The sequence below is a fragment of the Euprymna scolopes genome, chromosome 38, assembly GCF_053919585.1.
Source record: "Euprymna scolopes isolate OS-2025 chromosome 38, ASM5391958v1, whole genome shotgun sequence".
In the NCBI taxonomy this organism is placed as follows: Eukaryota; Metazoa; Mollusca; class Cephalopoda; order Sepiida; family Sepiolidae; genus Euprymna; species Euprymna scolopes.
This window is the reverse complement of record NC_136519.1, coordinates 83,611,276-83,629,879: the sequence shown is the minus strand read 5'-3', so window position 1 is coordinate 83,629,879 and position 18,604 is coordinate 83,611,276. Positions and strand designations below refer to the sequence as shown.

At 37.1% G+C, this 18,604-nt stretch overlaps 1 protein-coding gene across 2 annotated transcripts in view; it reads left to right on the top strand.

Moving 5' to 3' along the window:
* The window catches only part of LOC145263231 (N-acetylated-alpha-linked acidic dipeptidase 2-like), a 544,830-nt gene that overhangs the window by 42,111 nt on the left and 484,115 nt on the right, over positions 1 to 18,604 (top strand). The window contains exon 1 of one of the 2 annotated variants that reach the window (XM_080120321.1): positions 389 to 576. The exons of the other annotated variant lie outside the window; for it this stretch is intronic. Within the exon in view, the coding sequence (XP_079976447.1) occupies positions 563 to 576 (14 nt within the window). The 5' untranslated portion in view covers positions 389 to 562. Of the gene's footprint in view, positions 1 to 388; positions 577 to 18,604 lie in introns of those variants that run through there. 2 annotated transcript variants of the gene reach the window in all.

Here is an 18,604-nt window from a genome sequence, read left to right as displayed (position 1 = left end):
ACACTGAATATTCCGCATTTCATCCACTCTAGGATTAGTGGATGAAACGCGGAATATTCAGTGTAGCTTAATCGCCATATATATTAATCCTAGAGTGGATGAAACGCGGAATATTCAGTGTAGCTTAATCGCCATATGCATTTTATAACTTACTATATATATATATATATATATATATATATATATATATATATATATATATATATATTACTTAGCGGTTAAGTTTAATGAATTGCTTTCAGAAAAAAAAACTGTTTGTGTTATAGATTTTATAATGTCCAATAAACAGATACAAAGCTTGATTGATGAGTTGTTTTATCGGCAGCCATCTTTATTAGTAACAGCAGCGGCGACACCTGCTGCTGCTGTAGATGATAATGATGATGATGATGATGATGATGATGATGATGATGATGGCGTGAAATTGAATAGGTTGTTTTTAGTTTTCTGTTTTGTTGTTGTTATTTGTCGGTAATCGTTGTTTCAATTGGATACAATGAATTTTCAGCGCCGATAGAATCTGTTTAATGTTTCGACGCTTTCTCCTCGCTACGACTTCGCCATGAATTTACCGCTGTAAGTGTTGACATCTTGGTGACGTTTTTTGTCTTTTTTTTTTTTTTTTGTGTGTGTGTTTAACGTTGTGAAGTTCGCATTTATCTCTTACTGTGTTGCTCATCAATTGTTTTTGTCCTGATATGATCTCTCTCTCTCTCTCTCTCTCTCTCTCTCTCTCTCTCTCTCTCTCTTTCTCAATCCTTTCTATCTATCTGGCTTTACCCTCTCCTTTCTTCTCTATCGTTTTCTCTTTCCGTCCCTTCCTTCCTCCTTCCCTTCCCTTTTTCTCGCTTTCTCTTTCCCCTCATTCCCCTCTATCTCTCTCTCTAACTTTTCACCCCTACAAATTTGATATCTATCTATCTATCTATCTATCTATCTATCTATCTATCGAACCTCTCTTTCTTTTCCTCCCAATCATTTTCTCTCTTTTCTTTTTCCCTTTACGTCTATGATTTTCTTTCCTTTTTCTCTTTTCCCTCCTTCTCTCTTCGCCCTCTCTTTCTCTGTTCCTCTCTATCGTGCTCTTTCTTCTTTCTATTTCTCTTCTTCCCCCTCTTTCTCTCTCTCATCCCTCTCTCCTCCTCTCCCGCTGTTTCTTCTCTTTCCTCTCGTTTTTTCTCTTTTCCTTTTTTTCTCTCATTCTCTCTCTCTCTCTCTCTCTCTCTCACACACACACACACATTTTACTCGTATAAATTTGATATTAATCTCTCTCTTTGTCCCACTCATTCACTCTCCCTCTCTTTTCTTTCTATCTCTCCCCCTTCTCTCTCTCACCCTCTCTTTTCTTTCTATCTCTCCCCTTCTCTCTCTCCCACTTCTCTCTCTCTCTTTCTTCTTCTCTCACTCACTCTTTACTCTTGTTTTTTTCTCCTTTTTCTTTCCATTCAATCTTCTCCGCCTTTCTTTTCTTTCCCTCTTTTCTATGACCTTGACCTTTCCTTTCTTCCTCTTCATCTGTTTGTCCTTCATCTTTCCCCCTTTCTCTCTCCTTTTCCTCTTTCCTTATATGACTATTTCCAGCCAAATAATGTCGCAGCCTATGAGAGCCATGACACCCAACAAACCGGAAGTCCAAGACTCGAATGAAAGCTAAACTCGAGTCTTGGACTTCCGGTTTGTTGGCTGTCATAGCTCTTGTAGGCTACGACGTTGTTTGGCTGTGGAAATAATTTTGTACAATCTCTCACATTCTGAACACACACACACACACACACATATATATATATATATATATATATATATATATATATATATATATATATATATAATGAATGAATGAATGAATGAATGACAAAAGTCTATATTCCAAAATTCATGATGTTGACCATCTTATAATGTATTCCTTTAATTCAGTTGACATTTACGATTCTTTGTAAATGTCAACTGAATTAAAGGAATAAATTGTAAGATGGTCAACATCATGAATTTTGGAATATAGACTTTTGTCATTCATTCATTATATTGCTCTGTAATTACATTGAGCTTCTTAAATATCAAATATTATAAGAAAATAAAATATATTTTTTGTACGAGGTGCCTTCAATAAGACTTCAAGACTATTTTTGTACAAGCATTTAAAATGGTCGAAGACTCTTGAAAATTCAGGATGCTATTGCTATACATGAGATGACTGACCAATTTTTATGATTTCAGGTTCAAATGAACAGCTACAGAAGAAATTGGAATACACTCTACTAAAGCCTGATTTTCATAGCTGGTGAATTTCAAAAATGCAATCTTGACGTGAGAACACTTTAGAAGAACGATATGCAATAAAATTTTGTTTTAAAATTCTGAACTGATAAATGTCACAGAATCGTATGGAATGCTTCAGACTGCTTTTGGACCATCTTGCATGAATCCAGCATCAGTTTTGGAGTGGCAAAAGAGATTAAAGTACGGGAGGGTGTCTGTGAGGGATGATGAGAGGTGTGGAAGGAGTCAGAAAGCCAGGACACCAGAGTTGATTGGCCAAATAAAGAATTTCGTGGAGAAGGAAAGTGAGGATACGGAAGATATGTGTTTTCGGACATACCTTCTGCGTCGTCGATGTTGGTCCATCTGGAAACATCTCGTCTTGGAGGGGAGACTTGGTACCTGTTTTGGACGAAGATTCATTTCACTCCAAGACAAGGAATTGGTTTTATAGTTTATTTCACTTTCTAGATGTCTCGCAGAAGATGAAAAGTGAATCTCTGGCTTGTGTGGTCCTGTTCTACACACGTCAGCGTCCCCCTCCCCGCCAGTGAAGGGGAGGAGACAACGGTGAAGTCGTCCGTCCGCTTCTAAGTCTAAACCAAATCTCTGCGATTCAGCTAACCTGATCACGTGACTCACACGCAATCCGATCAGCTGACCCTTACTTCCGGTCAGCGTGTCTCAATATAATTTACACATCTCCCTCCCTCTCTCTCCCTCTCTCTCTCTCGTAATTCTATAACATTCCTTCCTTCACTATTTATCAAAATGGTGAAGACATACATTTTTTTTACTACCCACTTTTACTAAGGGAATCCTAACCCGACTGGCTTAATAGTACCATGTGGCGCGAATCCTTGATTTATACAGATTTATTCGTTTATTCAATAAGGATTATACACTAATAAGGGGTGTAGTATAGGTGAGAACTCTTTATACCATGCTATTTGGAAGCAAATGCCGAGATAAGCGGAGAGCACATACAGCGCCTAGAATTCCTAAATGGTCACCCATCTGACACTAACCAGGCTCAATGTTGCTTAACTTTGGTGATCTGACAAGAACCATTGTGTCAATGCGATTATGCTATATATATATATATATATATATATATATATATATATATATATATATATATATATATATATATATATATATATATATATATATATATATATATATAAATTAAATAAAAAAATTACAATTAAATTTACCAAAATGATCCAAGATGGTAAAATTAAAGTATATTATGAATATTAAAGAATTAATATTCATAAAGTTATCTCGATAAAACCAAATAGGAGATAGAGCTTATAATACGAGCAAACAGTTAATAAAACATGTTAAAAAAAACACTTTGAAATGAGTTAAAAACATATTTAATCTGAAAAGGAAACACTAGATAAGTGGATATATATATATATATATATATATATATATATATATATATATGAATGGAAATGTATAAAAAAGAATACGAAAAGTATAAAAGCTTATAGCTTTTCTTTATTCGTTTTCAATTGGTGACGTGCAGGAATACAAAATATTATGAAAAAAAATTAAAAACCTTTTTTTACAGGTGCATAATTTTCGACCGATCCTTCAGTCTTCATCGGTGTAGTGAAAGTATGAGCATGCATGGGGAAAAGGGGAATGGAAAAGGAAGGAAGGAGGAGGAGGATATGTGTGTGTGTGTGTGTGTGTGTGTGTGTGTGTGTGTGTGTGTGTGTGTGTGTGTGTGTGTGTGTGTGTGTGTGTACACATTTGGTTGGATACTTCAGAATTTTTGCGTTTTACAATTTTCATACTAATGTTCTCGATGTGGCAAACAAGTTTTTGGGTCTCTCGTGGTAGTTGGTATAATATGGCTCTGAGGGTTCTTATTGCGGCCATGGCTCTAGCGTTTTCGATCGCCGTGATTGAGTAGTTACTTTTGGAACGACCCTTGTATGTCCAGTCTGGCCTTCTTCATGTGCTTCTTGCCTGAAATCTTCATGTAGTTTCAAAGAGAAAGCTTTATTTAATGCAGACGATACTAAGAATACAAACACGAAGTAGTTAAAACTTGTAGCCTATCTTGGCTTGTGGAACGAGAATAATCTCCCCCTGTTGAGTAAATAACGGACTCCACTCCTTTGAAAATTCCATACAGATTTCTGAGTTTGACATGAAGATTCCAGAGTTCTACGAGACGGAACTGAAATGTTTCGATAATAATAAGCTAAATAAGAACAGTATTCGACCGATACACGTGTGTTTATAAAAGTCCATTCATTTTAAGTCATTGTCTTCCTCAGAGCTTAAGTCTACATTTATTTTAACTCACAATAGACGGATTAGCCAGCCAATCGCAACTTTCTTAATCCAACTAATCTTCTTAATCCCGTTAATCCCATTCACTATTTACTTGAAAGTAAAACAAGTTCGACAAAACTAATACAGGTCATGAAAACAATATTACGTAATAAACAGATTCGTGTGTATGTATATATATATATAATACTAGCGAGGGGTACCCGGCGTTGCCCGGGTGTTTTTCGGGGTATGTGAAAAAAAACAGGTGCCCTTGAAAAAAAACGAAGCCTTCACGACGTGCAGTTGGAAAATAGTAAAGTGTTAAAAATCAAACAGGTGCGCGTTCTTGATTGACGTGACGGCGATAGGTATTCAGCAGTAAGCATTTTGTGCGGGACAGTTTTGAATGAGGTGAATAAATCGGTTTGTTTGTTTTTAAAAACCCTCTCCCTGTTTATTAGGAGGAGCGAAATGAAAGCTACAGTCTTATATGACGAAGTCGACATTTACCAAACGTTACTTAGCTCTCTAGAGACCACTGGCTCTGGGCCTGTGATTCGAGTCGAGTTTCGCTTTTTTTTTATATACCGAAAACCGAATGTTACGCGTGCCGATGCGGGAAATGTGGAATAATTAACGTTTGAAAGTCAATAAAATTAAATAGACAGGCGAGCTCCGTGGGTAACTCTGAGACATTACAATTTATAGATGATATAAAAAGTTTTAAGAAGTTGTGAACCGAGCAAGCGCTTCTCTGAAATAAGCCTTTTGTGGACATCGAGGAAAAGCGTACATACATACATACATACATACATAATACATTTTCGCTTTTATAAATATAGAGATAAATCTCACCTGTTTAAACGTATGTATGTATGTATGTATATCTGCCTAAAACTTTCGATAAAGGCGAGAGATTTTCACGAGATCGGTATCATTTTGAAGCTCGACCATTCAGACGACAAATACCGAAAAATTGGCTAAAAACATTTATTCCTTCACCCTCAACTGGGCACTTTTCTATAGGGAGGGGTCGATTTTTTCGCCGATATTTACGATGGACGCAACGGCAAATATATGGCGTTTTTCTTGTTTTTTTTTTTACATTCTTTCCCTTCTTCACAGTACGGGTTCGAGCCTATCTGCCTTTTTTTTTTTTTTTTTTTTTTGCTCAGCACACACCTTCGGCAACGCCGGGCACCCAAACTAGCATATAGTACTTTATATATCTGAAGAAGAGAAGCGCCAAAATTATACAAAATGCAAATAAAAAAAAAATAAAATGGCTTAATCATATTTAGCTATAAAATGAGAATGAAGAATTAGGATAAAATGTAAATAGGAAGTAAAAGTAAGTACGACATATAAGGGTAAATCGGAAGGGTGAAATATATGTAGGTTACACACACACACACATACGCACACACACACACACACATATATATGTATATCTTTTGCAAGCGTCTGTCGTGACATACAATGCTATAGAGGTCAAAACTATGGCCTCTTGGAATGACGTATTTTGAGGGGGGGTTGTTTGCTTTTTTTACATAGGCATCACCACTTATTAAGGCCAAGAGGCCACTCGAAGATAAGGGTTAAAAAGTGTACAGTAGAAATTGGACAATATAGTAACCGTTAGTAATGGAGATTCGGTAAACTTGTTAACTTATATGGAACGGCTCATCAAAAACTTGTTTACATTAGACTTGAAGACAACCATATTGTAGTCAGCTGGAAAACGGAAGCATCCCGATCCTAGGATCGTGCTGTCCATTGCTCACATTCCACACCGATATCCCTGAGATCTCGCTTTAACACATCCTTGAATCTGAGACGCGGACGACCAACAGACTAAGTACCCTTTTTCAAAACACCATGTAATACATTGTGAGGTAGGCATTCACATGACATTTGGTTTACATGGCCTGCCCACTAGAGTCTTATAAACTTAAGTCTCAAGGAAAGTGCACCCGCACCTGTCCATCTGAAAAGCTCGTCGTTTGTCATTCTGTCCTTTCACGATACGCCAATGATTGATCAGAGACATTTTGTATAGAAGGCACTAACCCTGAACTCTTGAGGACGATATGCAGACCACATCTCACCTCCACAGAGAAGGACACTCAACACACACGCTTCGTACGCATGGACTCTCGTCTTGATTTTCAGGTGCTTGTTCTTTCAAACGCACTGCGTGAACCTCCGAAAAGTGATAGAAGTTAGACCAAGTCACATGCTAAGTTCGAGGTCAAGATAAATGTTTTTGACGATGGTCGCACCAAGGTATTTCAATTTATCCACATTCTTCAGGGTTGTATTATCTATATATATAAAAGCGAAAATGTATGTATGTATGTGTGTATGTTTGTATGTCTGCTAAAAACTTTCGACAGACACGACGAAAATTCACAAACTTGCTATCATATCGGAGCCCCATCCTTCGCTCGAAAAATATCGAAATATTGACCAAAAACGTTCATTTTTTTCACCCCGAAATCGACAATTTTCGACGGGGGGTCAACAAAAACGGTCTTCTCGTGACGACGAGCGGTTCTACGCATGCGATTGGGAGAGGATGGCGGTTTTCTTAAGACTGATTGTTAGTACGAAATGTGTTAGTGAGTTTGAGAAAGAATCTAGAGGTCATCAAAGATCCTCAGCAGAAAATGTGCAAAAAAGCAGCAGCATCAGTTCCTGAACTCTCGACTTGGTTTTGTATCGTGAGAGGGTAAAGAAATTCCCATCGTTACAGGTGAGGATCGAAACCCTCACAGGTGCTGATCATGCAAGCTGGCTACAATGCCTCGGAAAGTTCGGAGTTGGAAGGATAAATGAAAATGGGCAACGCCTCCTTGAGCTTTGCTGCAGTAACAACCTAATCATTACAAACATGCTATTCCCAGGTAATCCTTTTCATAAGGTGTCCTGGTGTCATCCAAGATCATCTCGCTAGCATAAACTTGACTTCGTCATAACCAAAATAAATAACAAGAGCGAAGTACACAACACACAAACATACCACAGTGCAGACTGTGATACTGATCACAGCATTATGGTGTCTCGAATGGTGCTTCAGCCAAAGCCCTACCATAAGAGAGTTGTTAAATCGCTTAAGATTGACCTCTCCTAAACCAACATTTCCTCCAAATGGGATGAGTTCTGTGAGACCTTGTCTGGAAAGTTGAAAACAGCCACAGACGAGGTGACCAATCCAGAACAGTACTGGGCTACAATGAAGAAATCAAAGACTGTGCTGATGTTTTTGGGAGACAGGCCAGGAGAAACCAAGATTGGTTTTCTGCCTCACTTCTGACCATCCAGCCAGTTCTCGAAGGAAAACAACATGCCCTTCTCTCCCATAAAATCAGACCAACTTGGAAGAGTAAAGAATACCACAGGAAATACTGAAGCTAAAAAGAGTCACTAGAAAATGTGTGAAGGAGTATTGGGATTCTCTTTACTCTGCAATTGAAACAGTCTGTGATGCAGGAAACATTCGAGGAATGTACTCTGGAATAAAGTCTGCATTAGGACCCTCCAAGCAATCACTCGGTATCCTTTAGCATAAAGACGGTACGACAATCATGGATAATTCTAAGAAATTAGATCGATGGATTGAGTATTACACTGACTTGTATAATGGTGACAACAATGTGTCTCACCAGGTCATTCAATCAGTCAATCCTTTCCCAACTCTAAATGAACTAGACGAAGAACCAGCCATCCAAGAGGTAGGCAAAGTTACATTTGCTCTCCATAACAATAAAGCTGCAGGTGAGGATGGAATATCTGCAGCTTCTCAAAGCAGGCTCAGAAATTCTTACCAAACACATCCATCGGCTTATCCCAACTGCTGGGGGCCACAAAACTGTCCCACAAGATTTCAAAGATGCAAAAAGTTCAACACTTTTCAAAAACAAAGGTTCAAGAGGGAATTGCAACAATTATCGTGGCATCTCACTGGGAAATTGATGGTCCGTCTGCTCATCTCACGTCTACAGAAAATTGTTGAAACTGTGTATCCTGAATCGCAATATGGTTTTAGGGCAGGTCGGTAAACTACGGACATGATCTTTTGTAAGAGACAACTCCAAGAGAAGACACAAGAACAGTGACAACCACTACATATGGCTTTCATAGACCTGACAAGAACAGTGACAACCACTACATATGGCTTTCATAGACCTGACAAAAACGTAGATTCCATGAACAAAGCTTCTTTCTTAGAACTGCACGCCTGTGGAACTCTGTTCCGCTTGCCTGTTTCCATCCCAACTACAACCTGGATGTCTTCAAGTCCAACACAAACAAATTCCTGATGAACCGCCCCCCCCTAAGTAATGACACCTTACCAATCCTCCAATACTATTGCTACACTATCCCTTTGATTACTGTACACACAATAACCCTTATCCCCGAGTGGCCATTGGGCCTTGATAAGTGGTGAACTCCATGTAAAAAAAAAACAAAAAAAACATTCGACAATGTAGCTCTATTCCTTGTCCTTGAGAAAGTAGGCTGTCCCTCTACCCTGCTGTCCCTCTACCCTGCTGTCCCTCTACCCTGCTGTCCCTCTACCCTGCTGTCCCTCTACCCTGCTGTCCCTCATCAAAGCACTTCACGAGAACATGCATGGGTGAGTTCAGTATGGGGGAGACTTGTCTGACCAGTTTCCGATCAATCGCAGAATCAAACAGGGCTGCGTGCTCGCCCCAGCCCTGTCCAGGATGTACGTCTCCTTTGTTTTCAAACAAGCATATCAGAATATTGATATATATATATATATATATATATATATATATATATATATATATATATATATATATATATATATATATATATACAAAGTCACCATGAAATACTCGGGATCATTAAAGAAGAACCAATAATTAAATAAAAATGGAAAAAATAGGGAAGTAAGAAGAGAAAGTGGAGAAAGAAGGGGAAGAGATTAATCCTTATCCCCGAGTGGCTTCCGGGCCTTGATAAGTGGTGACTACCATGTAAAAAAAAAAAAAAAAGATAAAAACAGTAAATAGGGGATACGGAATGAATAGATAAAAAAATAAAATATCTGAAAGTGAAGAAAATAGGATCAGAAAAATGTTCAAAAAGATGTTTAAAATAACTTCCAAAATAAAATAAAACAGCTTCCAGTGAAGTATTTATTTTAAGTTTCCAAGGCAAGGAATATGGCAACTGTTTTTTTTTTTTTTTTTTTTTTGGGGGGGGGGGGGTATTACATTTTCACCCCAAACAAGGTACATTGTCACTTTGTTGTAGGGGGCTACTATCAGGGACATAAGCATCAGGGGTACTGTGTAGGGAGTTGGGCAGCAAGATGTCGCTTCATGTTACACTTGAACTTCTGCATGTCAGTACAGTCGGGGAAGCAGGGACCCAGAAGGGAATTCCAGAAAACACCATCACTAATTTCCCCCCACCCTTTATCTGTGCCTAAACCTAAACGTAGATTCCATGAGCAAGGCTTCTTTCTTAGAACTACACGCCTATGGAATTGTCTTCCGTTTTCCTGCTTTCTAACTGACTACAATATGGTTGTGTTCAAGTCTAACGTAAACAAGTTCTTGATACGCCATTAGTATAGTTAACAAAGTTACCGAATTTCTATTACTAACGATTACTATATTGTCAAATTTCTACTGTATGCTCTTTAACCCTTATCCTTGAGTGGCCTCTTGGCCTTGATAAGTGGTAATGCCTATGTAAAAAAAAAAAAAACCTGTCTAAAAGCGGGAGACTAGTAGCAGATGCACCAGCTCAATGGCCAACAATACTTCATGCATGGGTGAATGGTAGCCTTGTAGGATATATAGGATACCCTCAGATGTGAGTAATTTTCTAGTACGGTAAAGGGAGCCCACCTTCTTTGCAGCAGCCTTGGCAATGCCCTCAATGTATTTGTTCGAATTCACGTTCCCTGTGAACATTAAGCTGAGGAGTTTTAATGAGGAGTTTCAGGTAGTGTATCATTAGTGTATCATTAGTGTATCATTAGCCATGGCTTTCAGTGGTTGAGAAGACATCTTGTTATTATTAAAAGAAAGATGTTTAGTCTTAGCAGCATTTAATGTTACCATCCATTCATGCCTCCATTCCACTCAGTCGATTGCTAAGGTCACTGAGTAAATGGGTGGATCGTTCTACAACACCAGAAATTATCTGACTTCCACTCCAATCCTCTTCCGGCATATTGCCACATCTGGGGAGGGGCCACTCAGATCACTCTTTTCTATCTTGACAGCGTTCAAAACCAAATTCGAAATCTAGTAAAAGATGCCCATTTTCTTTTCTCTGCAACTTCTTTCCCACAGAAGAGACGTTGCAAGTCTGACTCTGCTCTATCGTTATTTTCATGACAAGTGCTCGACTGAACTCCAATCTATGGTTCCCCCTGCAAACTTTTCAAAACAAGCACTCATCTAGCTACAACCACGTAAACAATTCCCATCACTCTCTATCTGTATCTACAGGCTGGTCAAAAAGTCAGGTAACATTTTAAAGAAAAACGATATTAGCAATACACGTATATTTAAGTGCCATACATTGAAATATAAAATGAAACAAACATGAAATATGTTTATTTTGTTAATTGTCGTCCATTTCTCTCTATCAATCGCTGGAAGCGATTAACCACTGATTGTGTAACACGTGTAATCATGTCAGCTGATATCCGCGCAATCTCCTCTTCAATAAATAACTTTAAAGACGCTATTGTATCAGGCTTCTTGCCATAAACGCTATCCTTTACATAGCCCCAAAGCCAGAAATCAGGAGGGGTAGTTTATATATTACACTCAAATATTTAAACAAATAATATTAAACGAATAGTTTTATGTGCACTCGTTTGAATCTTAAATGATATATCCATCCAAGAAATAATATTAAACGAATAGAGATTATAATGGATCATATTGTTTTTTCTACCTTTAACATGTTACCTGACTTTTTGACCACCCTGTAGATTTAAACATAAATTTCATGAACAAAGTTTCTTTCCTAGAACTGTCAACCCGTGGAACTCTGTTCTGTTGGCCTGCTTTCCAGACATGGTCGTCTTCAAGTCCAATGTAAACAAGTGCATTTTAAGATTCTATCTTCGTTTTTTTCATCTTCTTTCTCTACTTCTGTACTTTCGTTTCTTTTTTCCTTTTTGTCTACTTCTTTTTCGTTGTTGCTTTTCTCTAATTCCTTTGTCTTCTTTTTCGTCTACTTCTTCTTCATCTTCGTTTTTGTCTTCTTTTTAAAAAAAAATAAAAATAAAAACTAATTCTTGTTGTAAAAATTTTGCTATAAAATATATGGCCTTTTTTTCTGAGCATAACATAAAACTAAGACTTGTACTTTTTCATGGCTGACGAAATGAGGATAATTTACCTTCATGGCTCAGTTCGAAATTCTGTCCAGGTTACTAAATTTCACATAAAAACTCTTAAGATGGATTAATTTTTTCCCCAAGTTTAAAAAGTTGTGCCTGTAGAAGGTGGAGGTTATATCGGCCAAAACATTGTGAATATAGTAACCAATATATATATATATATATATATATATATATATATATATAGTAATTTATAAAATATATATGTCGATTAAGCTACACTGAATATTCGGCGTTTCATCCACTCTAGGATTCCTCAGGCTTATGCGCATAAGCCTGATGAATAAAATAAATATATAAATTACTAACTAGCTCTACCTACGTATCGAGCACTTTTGAAGTAAATACTTAAAGTTTTCGCATAAATTTATACTTTCGTATATTAATTTTATGTGAGTAAATGAAGTATATATATATATATATATATATATATATATATATATATATATATATATATATATATATATATTGGTTATTATATTCACAATGTTGATATATATATATATATATATATATATATATATATATATATATATATATATATATATATGTGTGTGTGTGTATGTGTGCGTGTGTACTAGCAGAGAGACCTGACGTTGCCCGGGATTGAATGATGATCAACTAATGTTTCACACTCCCATATTTTTATTGTCATCAAAATCAGTGAAATACATCATTTTTCACTCAAATCGATTGAGTGCCTGCTCCAGTTGGCGACCAACCACAATGCACTGGGAGGAAGCTTTAGATGCCTCTCGCAGTGATTAGTCCATAATACATTGCCGTCTACATTGCACTGTAGAGAATCTACTATTGATTTTATAAAATTATTTTATGCCTGAATTAAAGTTTAAAATGAAAAAGTCAAGTATCATGGTTCAGTTGTGCTCTAAACAGAAACATACGTTTCAGATATGTCCTTGTCTTATCAAAGAACACTGTTGTTGTTTATTTGATGCATCGAGCCCTTCTACTTGTGTGGTGATAAAACTTCCCAAATGCACTTGTGATGTTAGGCTGTATAAGGATGTTAACATTGGTCAAAATCAACCTTATTTTTTTGGATTATCGATTTTTGATACTTACAATATAAAACCTAAGAACACTCCTTGACACATAAAATACACCTGTGAGAAATATTTAAAAGTTGACCCAGCCGTTTCGGAGTTCATAGAGAACTCACACAACACACACACAAAGTGCATTTTTTATATATACTAGCAGAGGCCACCGACCTTGCCCGGTCATAAAATATGGTTAAAAAATAATATTTTAATTTATGCAGATTTCGTATATATTATTATAGTGTCAATTTTCTATCGATTATTGTATATTATACTGTACCCAATATATAGTAGTTATTTCAAAAGTAAAAAGAAATATGACTTGAGTGCCATCAGCTAGAATCGAAACCGAAACCAAAACTTGTGACAAATTCTTGATGAAATTATTTATTACAAAATTCAAGCAATCAAGCCCAGACGATCCACAGAGTTTTATATTTGTGTACATTTCTCTACCTAACTACTCTATTGATTTTCACTCTAAAGACCCGAGATTTGACATAAGGGGTATTGAGATTTAGGAAAATCTTTTTAATCGATTTTCGGTCAGAAATTTGGCTGTTAAGGGGTCAAAGTTCAACGATTTGACCTTTGAAAACTCAACCAAACTCCTCCGCCAATTTTTGGTCTAAACACTTGAAATTTTTGATGTAGGTTACTTGGACATGGATCAAACTTTTTAATTTGATTTGAGCCCAAAAACAAATGTTAAAGGCTCAAAATTGGGATCAAAGTTTAAAAAATTTGACCTGTGCGATGTGGATCCTTTATAAGGGCAATTCCATCACTTGAGAGTAGGGGAGATGTAGATAGTGTTTGAGGACCAAAAGCTTTTTTAAGCAAATGGTACATGCGTTTGAGGTCTTTACAATCAATATATATATATATATATATATATATATATATATATATATATAATCAACTTAGAATGACTAACCTAGTTAATGTTATTTTTCTACGTTATCTTTTTGTTTGCTTTTCAATCGATTAAGAACTTTTATCTTGCGAATATTTAATAAATCAATTTTATCTTGTCACCGTAGTAAATTATTTTAGATTTAATTATATTTACTTCAAATTATATCTTATTGTATCTTGCGAGAAGTGATCACTTTATTTAATCTGATATATAAAAGGCTGTATGCCTGTTAGTCTGTCTGTCTGTCTCCATGCTATCAAACGCTATCTCCTCCGAAACCAGAAGTTGCAGAGCGGCGCTAGAGCCCTCAAATGACTGGATTTTTTATGGACCGTACTTTTATGGGTCTTTAGCCGGTGAAAATAGTTTTTAAGGGGTCAAAAATAGGAGAATTGATTCTAATAAAATATAAATATAAAAAAAACAACACCATCGTTTTTATGCTTTATAAATCCTTCATACGTGTGTGTGTGTGTGTGTGTGTGTGTGTGTGTGTGTGTGTGTGTGTGTGTGTGTGTGTGTGTGTGTTAACAGGCCGGTGATAAAATACGCTTAAATATGTCAAGCCTCATTCCTTAGCCTCTGAGCTACGCCCATACGCATATAAATGCGTAATCTATGAATGTAGATTTGTGCATGCAAACAGGTTTAGTCGACTACTTCCACAAAGGTCAACAGTTTTGCTCTCAATTTTTTGCGGGCTAAAAACTAAATCGAAAGTGTGTTACAGATTCAAATATCCTAGCGATCAAATTTCAATACTGTAGCCAAAATATTTAAAGAGGAGTTTAGTGGAGATTTTTTGCACACGCACACACACACACACACACAAGGCTACTTTTATATACGGTGAGAGAGATTAAGAGACAGATATAAATATTTTGGTGTGCCACAACATTTTCATCTTAAATTCTACATAATTATGCCCAATGTAGAAACTATGCATAAATAGAATTTAGCATAATAGTAAAATGAAACTAATCATCTAATGAGAAACCATAACATCGCCACCCGCCGAGTATTCGCCGAGCTCCTGTCGGCGGTTGTGGAAAAGGCATGCTCCCAGTTCCGGACCTGTATCGAGGCAGTGATTGAGGCTGAAGACTGTTACATTGAACTTATTCAAATGGGAACACCTGACACATCACATCCGGTCCCAGTTCGGATAATACCTATGCATATTTGACCGGTCACCAAGTTTGATACATGTCAAAACGTGTCACCATTAAAATCTTTGTTGTCCACTAATCGCTAGATAGATAGATAATTATATATATATATATATATATATATATATATATATATATATATATATATATTGCTATATATATGTGTGTGTGTGAGAGGGAGAGAGAGATAACAGACAATTAAATACTTCTACACGGCTATTATCTAAAACTAAAACTAAAACTTTTATATCAGACAGCAGAATCACACCATCCAGGAGTTCTATATTTAGAAAACACTGATAAAACGGACAGCTGACTCAAAGTATAAGAAAAGCTGATGTCGCGGTGTGTCTTTTTTTTTTTACATGGTGGTCACCACTTATCAGGGCCCGGAAGCCACTTAGGGATAAGGGTTATTGCAAGTACATTACGTTAGTGTGTAGATTTAATGAAGTGTTTACTTAAGAGGGCGGTTCATTAGGAATTTGTTAACGTTGGACTTGAAGACATCCAAGTTGTAGTCAGGTGGGAAGCAGGCAGACGGAACAGAGTTCCACATGCGTGCAGTTCTAAGAAAGAAGCTTTGTTCATGGAATCCGCGTTTTGATTTAGGAACAGATATAGAGTGGGGGAAATTTTTCACAGTGGATTCAGCTAGACGGGTGTTTTTCATGAAAGATTGGCGAGGGGGGGGGGGCAGAGATTGGAATTCAGACGAGTACCTGCCATGGAAATAACGATAAAACAAGTATAGGCTCGCAACGTCTCTTCTGTGGGAGAGAGGTTGCAGGGTAGAGAAAAGGGCATCCCCCACTACCTTCCGTGTAGAAGTGTGAAAATCTCCAAATGCATTAATTCATTGAAAAATCAAGGGGTTTTTCCCACACTTTTTTGTCACCACTTGTCACTTTATTTTCTTTGTGTCTTTTTTTTTACTTGTGAGTCACAGTCCGAAGATCACTCGAGGATAAGAGTTAATGAGTGGTAGTAATTGTTAATGGGGTAATTTAGACTAATTAACCTCTCCCTCTTGAATAGGATCCAAAACAGAGTTTTCAATCTACTAGGTCCCACTTTGTCAACTAAGCTCCAACCCCTGCCCCATCACCCCAACGTGTCATTTCTGTGTCTGTTTTACAAATATCTATTTGGAATGTACTCTGATGAACTTGTTACACTTGTGCCCCCTCAACGTACATATCCTCCACAAACCCGCTTAGCAACAAAATCTCACCCCTTCACTGTTGAGGTTCCTAGATGCTAGAAAGCTTTCTAATCTAATAGTTTCTTCCTTCGAACAGCTAGACTTTGGAATTTCCTTCCTGCTTCCCTGACTGTACTGATATACAGAACTTTAAATCAACTCTACTACGTAATCGAGTTACCTGAATAGATTTTTTTCAATAAATGTTTTAAAATTAAGCTGTAGTATCTGTTTCTTTAAAGCAATAATTTTATCGTTGTACCATGTATTCATTACATGAATATGTAAGTAATGAAAAAAAGGTTAGCATAAAAATTTTAATTCATAAACCACGTCTGAAATGTTTAAAATGTTTTCTTTTTAAATACGTACTTACATTTTTATGTTGGCCAGTGTATTTTCGGTCTTCCTGCGTATTTGTGTCTTACCAGTGGAAGAAACATGAACTGCCAAAACGGTTTCAATAATACAGCATAACCCCGGGATACGGTGGTCCTAGGATACGTTTTTTTTTTTCTGGTTACGATGTGAAATACGATGTTTTGCCCCTGGTTACGGTATTTGTCCCGCCTTACGGTGTTATTTATAATGTTATTTGATTATATACATTGTGTATTATATACTGTACTGTATTTTGTTACTAATGTTTAATGCCGTATCCCGGGGTTTTACTTTCTCATTCCTTTTGTTGTATATCTATATCATACATATATTCATATTCTTTTGAGTATGTATGCATCTATGTGTATGTACGTGGTGTTTGTGGTATAACTGACGGTGTCTTTGTGTCTATCTTAATGACCTATGGCTCCTCTAGTTTGTGTGTATGCTTGTCAGAACATCTAATGCCCGTAACATGATGACATACCTGTCCGCTGCTGTCTTTTTTGTTGCTGCCTGGAAGATTCGTCAATCATCCTGGGTGAAGCTGGACCTGTTGTAACAAAGACACTTCAAGACAGGCACCTAAGACGAATGAGTTTTTTTTTTTTAATATTTTATTCAATCCTCGCGCATCTCGTCACAGCAGAACTGGAATGAATCTTGGCTTGTGGTTTCTTTATTCACCTCCCTCATGGGGAGACCCTTTTAACCCATCTTGCTTGTTTGACGTCTCGGATCCAACTCCTAAACTTAATTCAACTTATTCAAATGGGAACACTTGACACATCACGTCTGGTCCCAGTTCGAATAATACCTATGCAAATTTGACCGGTCACCAAGTTTGATACATGTCAAAACGTGTCACCATTAAAATCTTTGTTGTCCACTAATCGCTAGATAAATAGATAATTATATATATATATATATATATATATATATATATATATATATATATATACGAGAGAGAGAGAGAGAGAGAGAGAGAGGGAGAGAGAGAGACCAATAACAGACAATTAAATGCTTTTACACTGCTATTATCTAAAACTTTTATCGCAGACAGCAGAATCACGCCATCCACGAGTTCTATATTTAGAAAACACTGATAAAACGAACAGCTGACTCAAAGTATAAGAAAAGCTGATGTCGCGGTGTGTCTTTTTTTTTTTACATGGTGGTCACCACTTATCAAGGCCCGGAAGCCACTCAGGGATAAGGGTTATTGCAAGTACATTACGTTAGTGTGTAGATTTAATGAAGTGTTTACTTAAGAGGGCGGTTCATTAGGAATTTGTTAACGTTGGACTTGAACACATCCAAGTTGTAGTCAGGTGGGAAGCAGGCAGACGTAACAGAGTTCCACAGGCGTGCAGTTCTAAGAAAGAAGCTTTGTTCATGGAATCCGCGTTTTGATTTAGGCACAGATAAAGAGTGGGGGAAAATTTTCACAGTGGATTAAGCTAGACGGGTGTTTTTCGTGAAAGATTGGCGAGGGGGGACCAGAGATTGGAATTCAGACGAGCACCTGCAATGGAAATAACGATAAAACAAGGATAGGCTCGCAACGTCTCTTCTGTGGGAGAGAGGTGTCAGGGTAGAGAAAAGGGCATCTCCCACTACCTTCCGTGTAGAAGTGTGAAAATCTCCAAATGCATTAATTCATTGAAAAATCAAGGGGTTTTTCCCACACTTTTTTGTCACCACTTGTCACTTTATTTTCTTTGTGTCTTTTTTTACTTGTGAGTCACAGCCCGAAGATCACTCGAGGATAAGAGTTAAAGAGTGGTAGTAATTGTTAATGGGGTAATTTAGACTAATTAACCACTCCCTCTTGAATAGGATCCAAAACAGAGTTTTCAATCTAATAGGTCCCACTTTGTCAACTAAGCTCCAACCCCTGCCCCATCA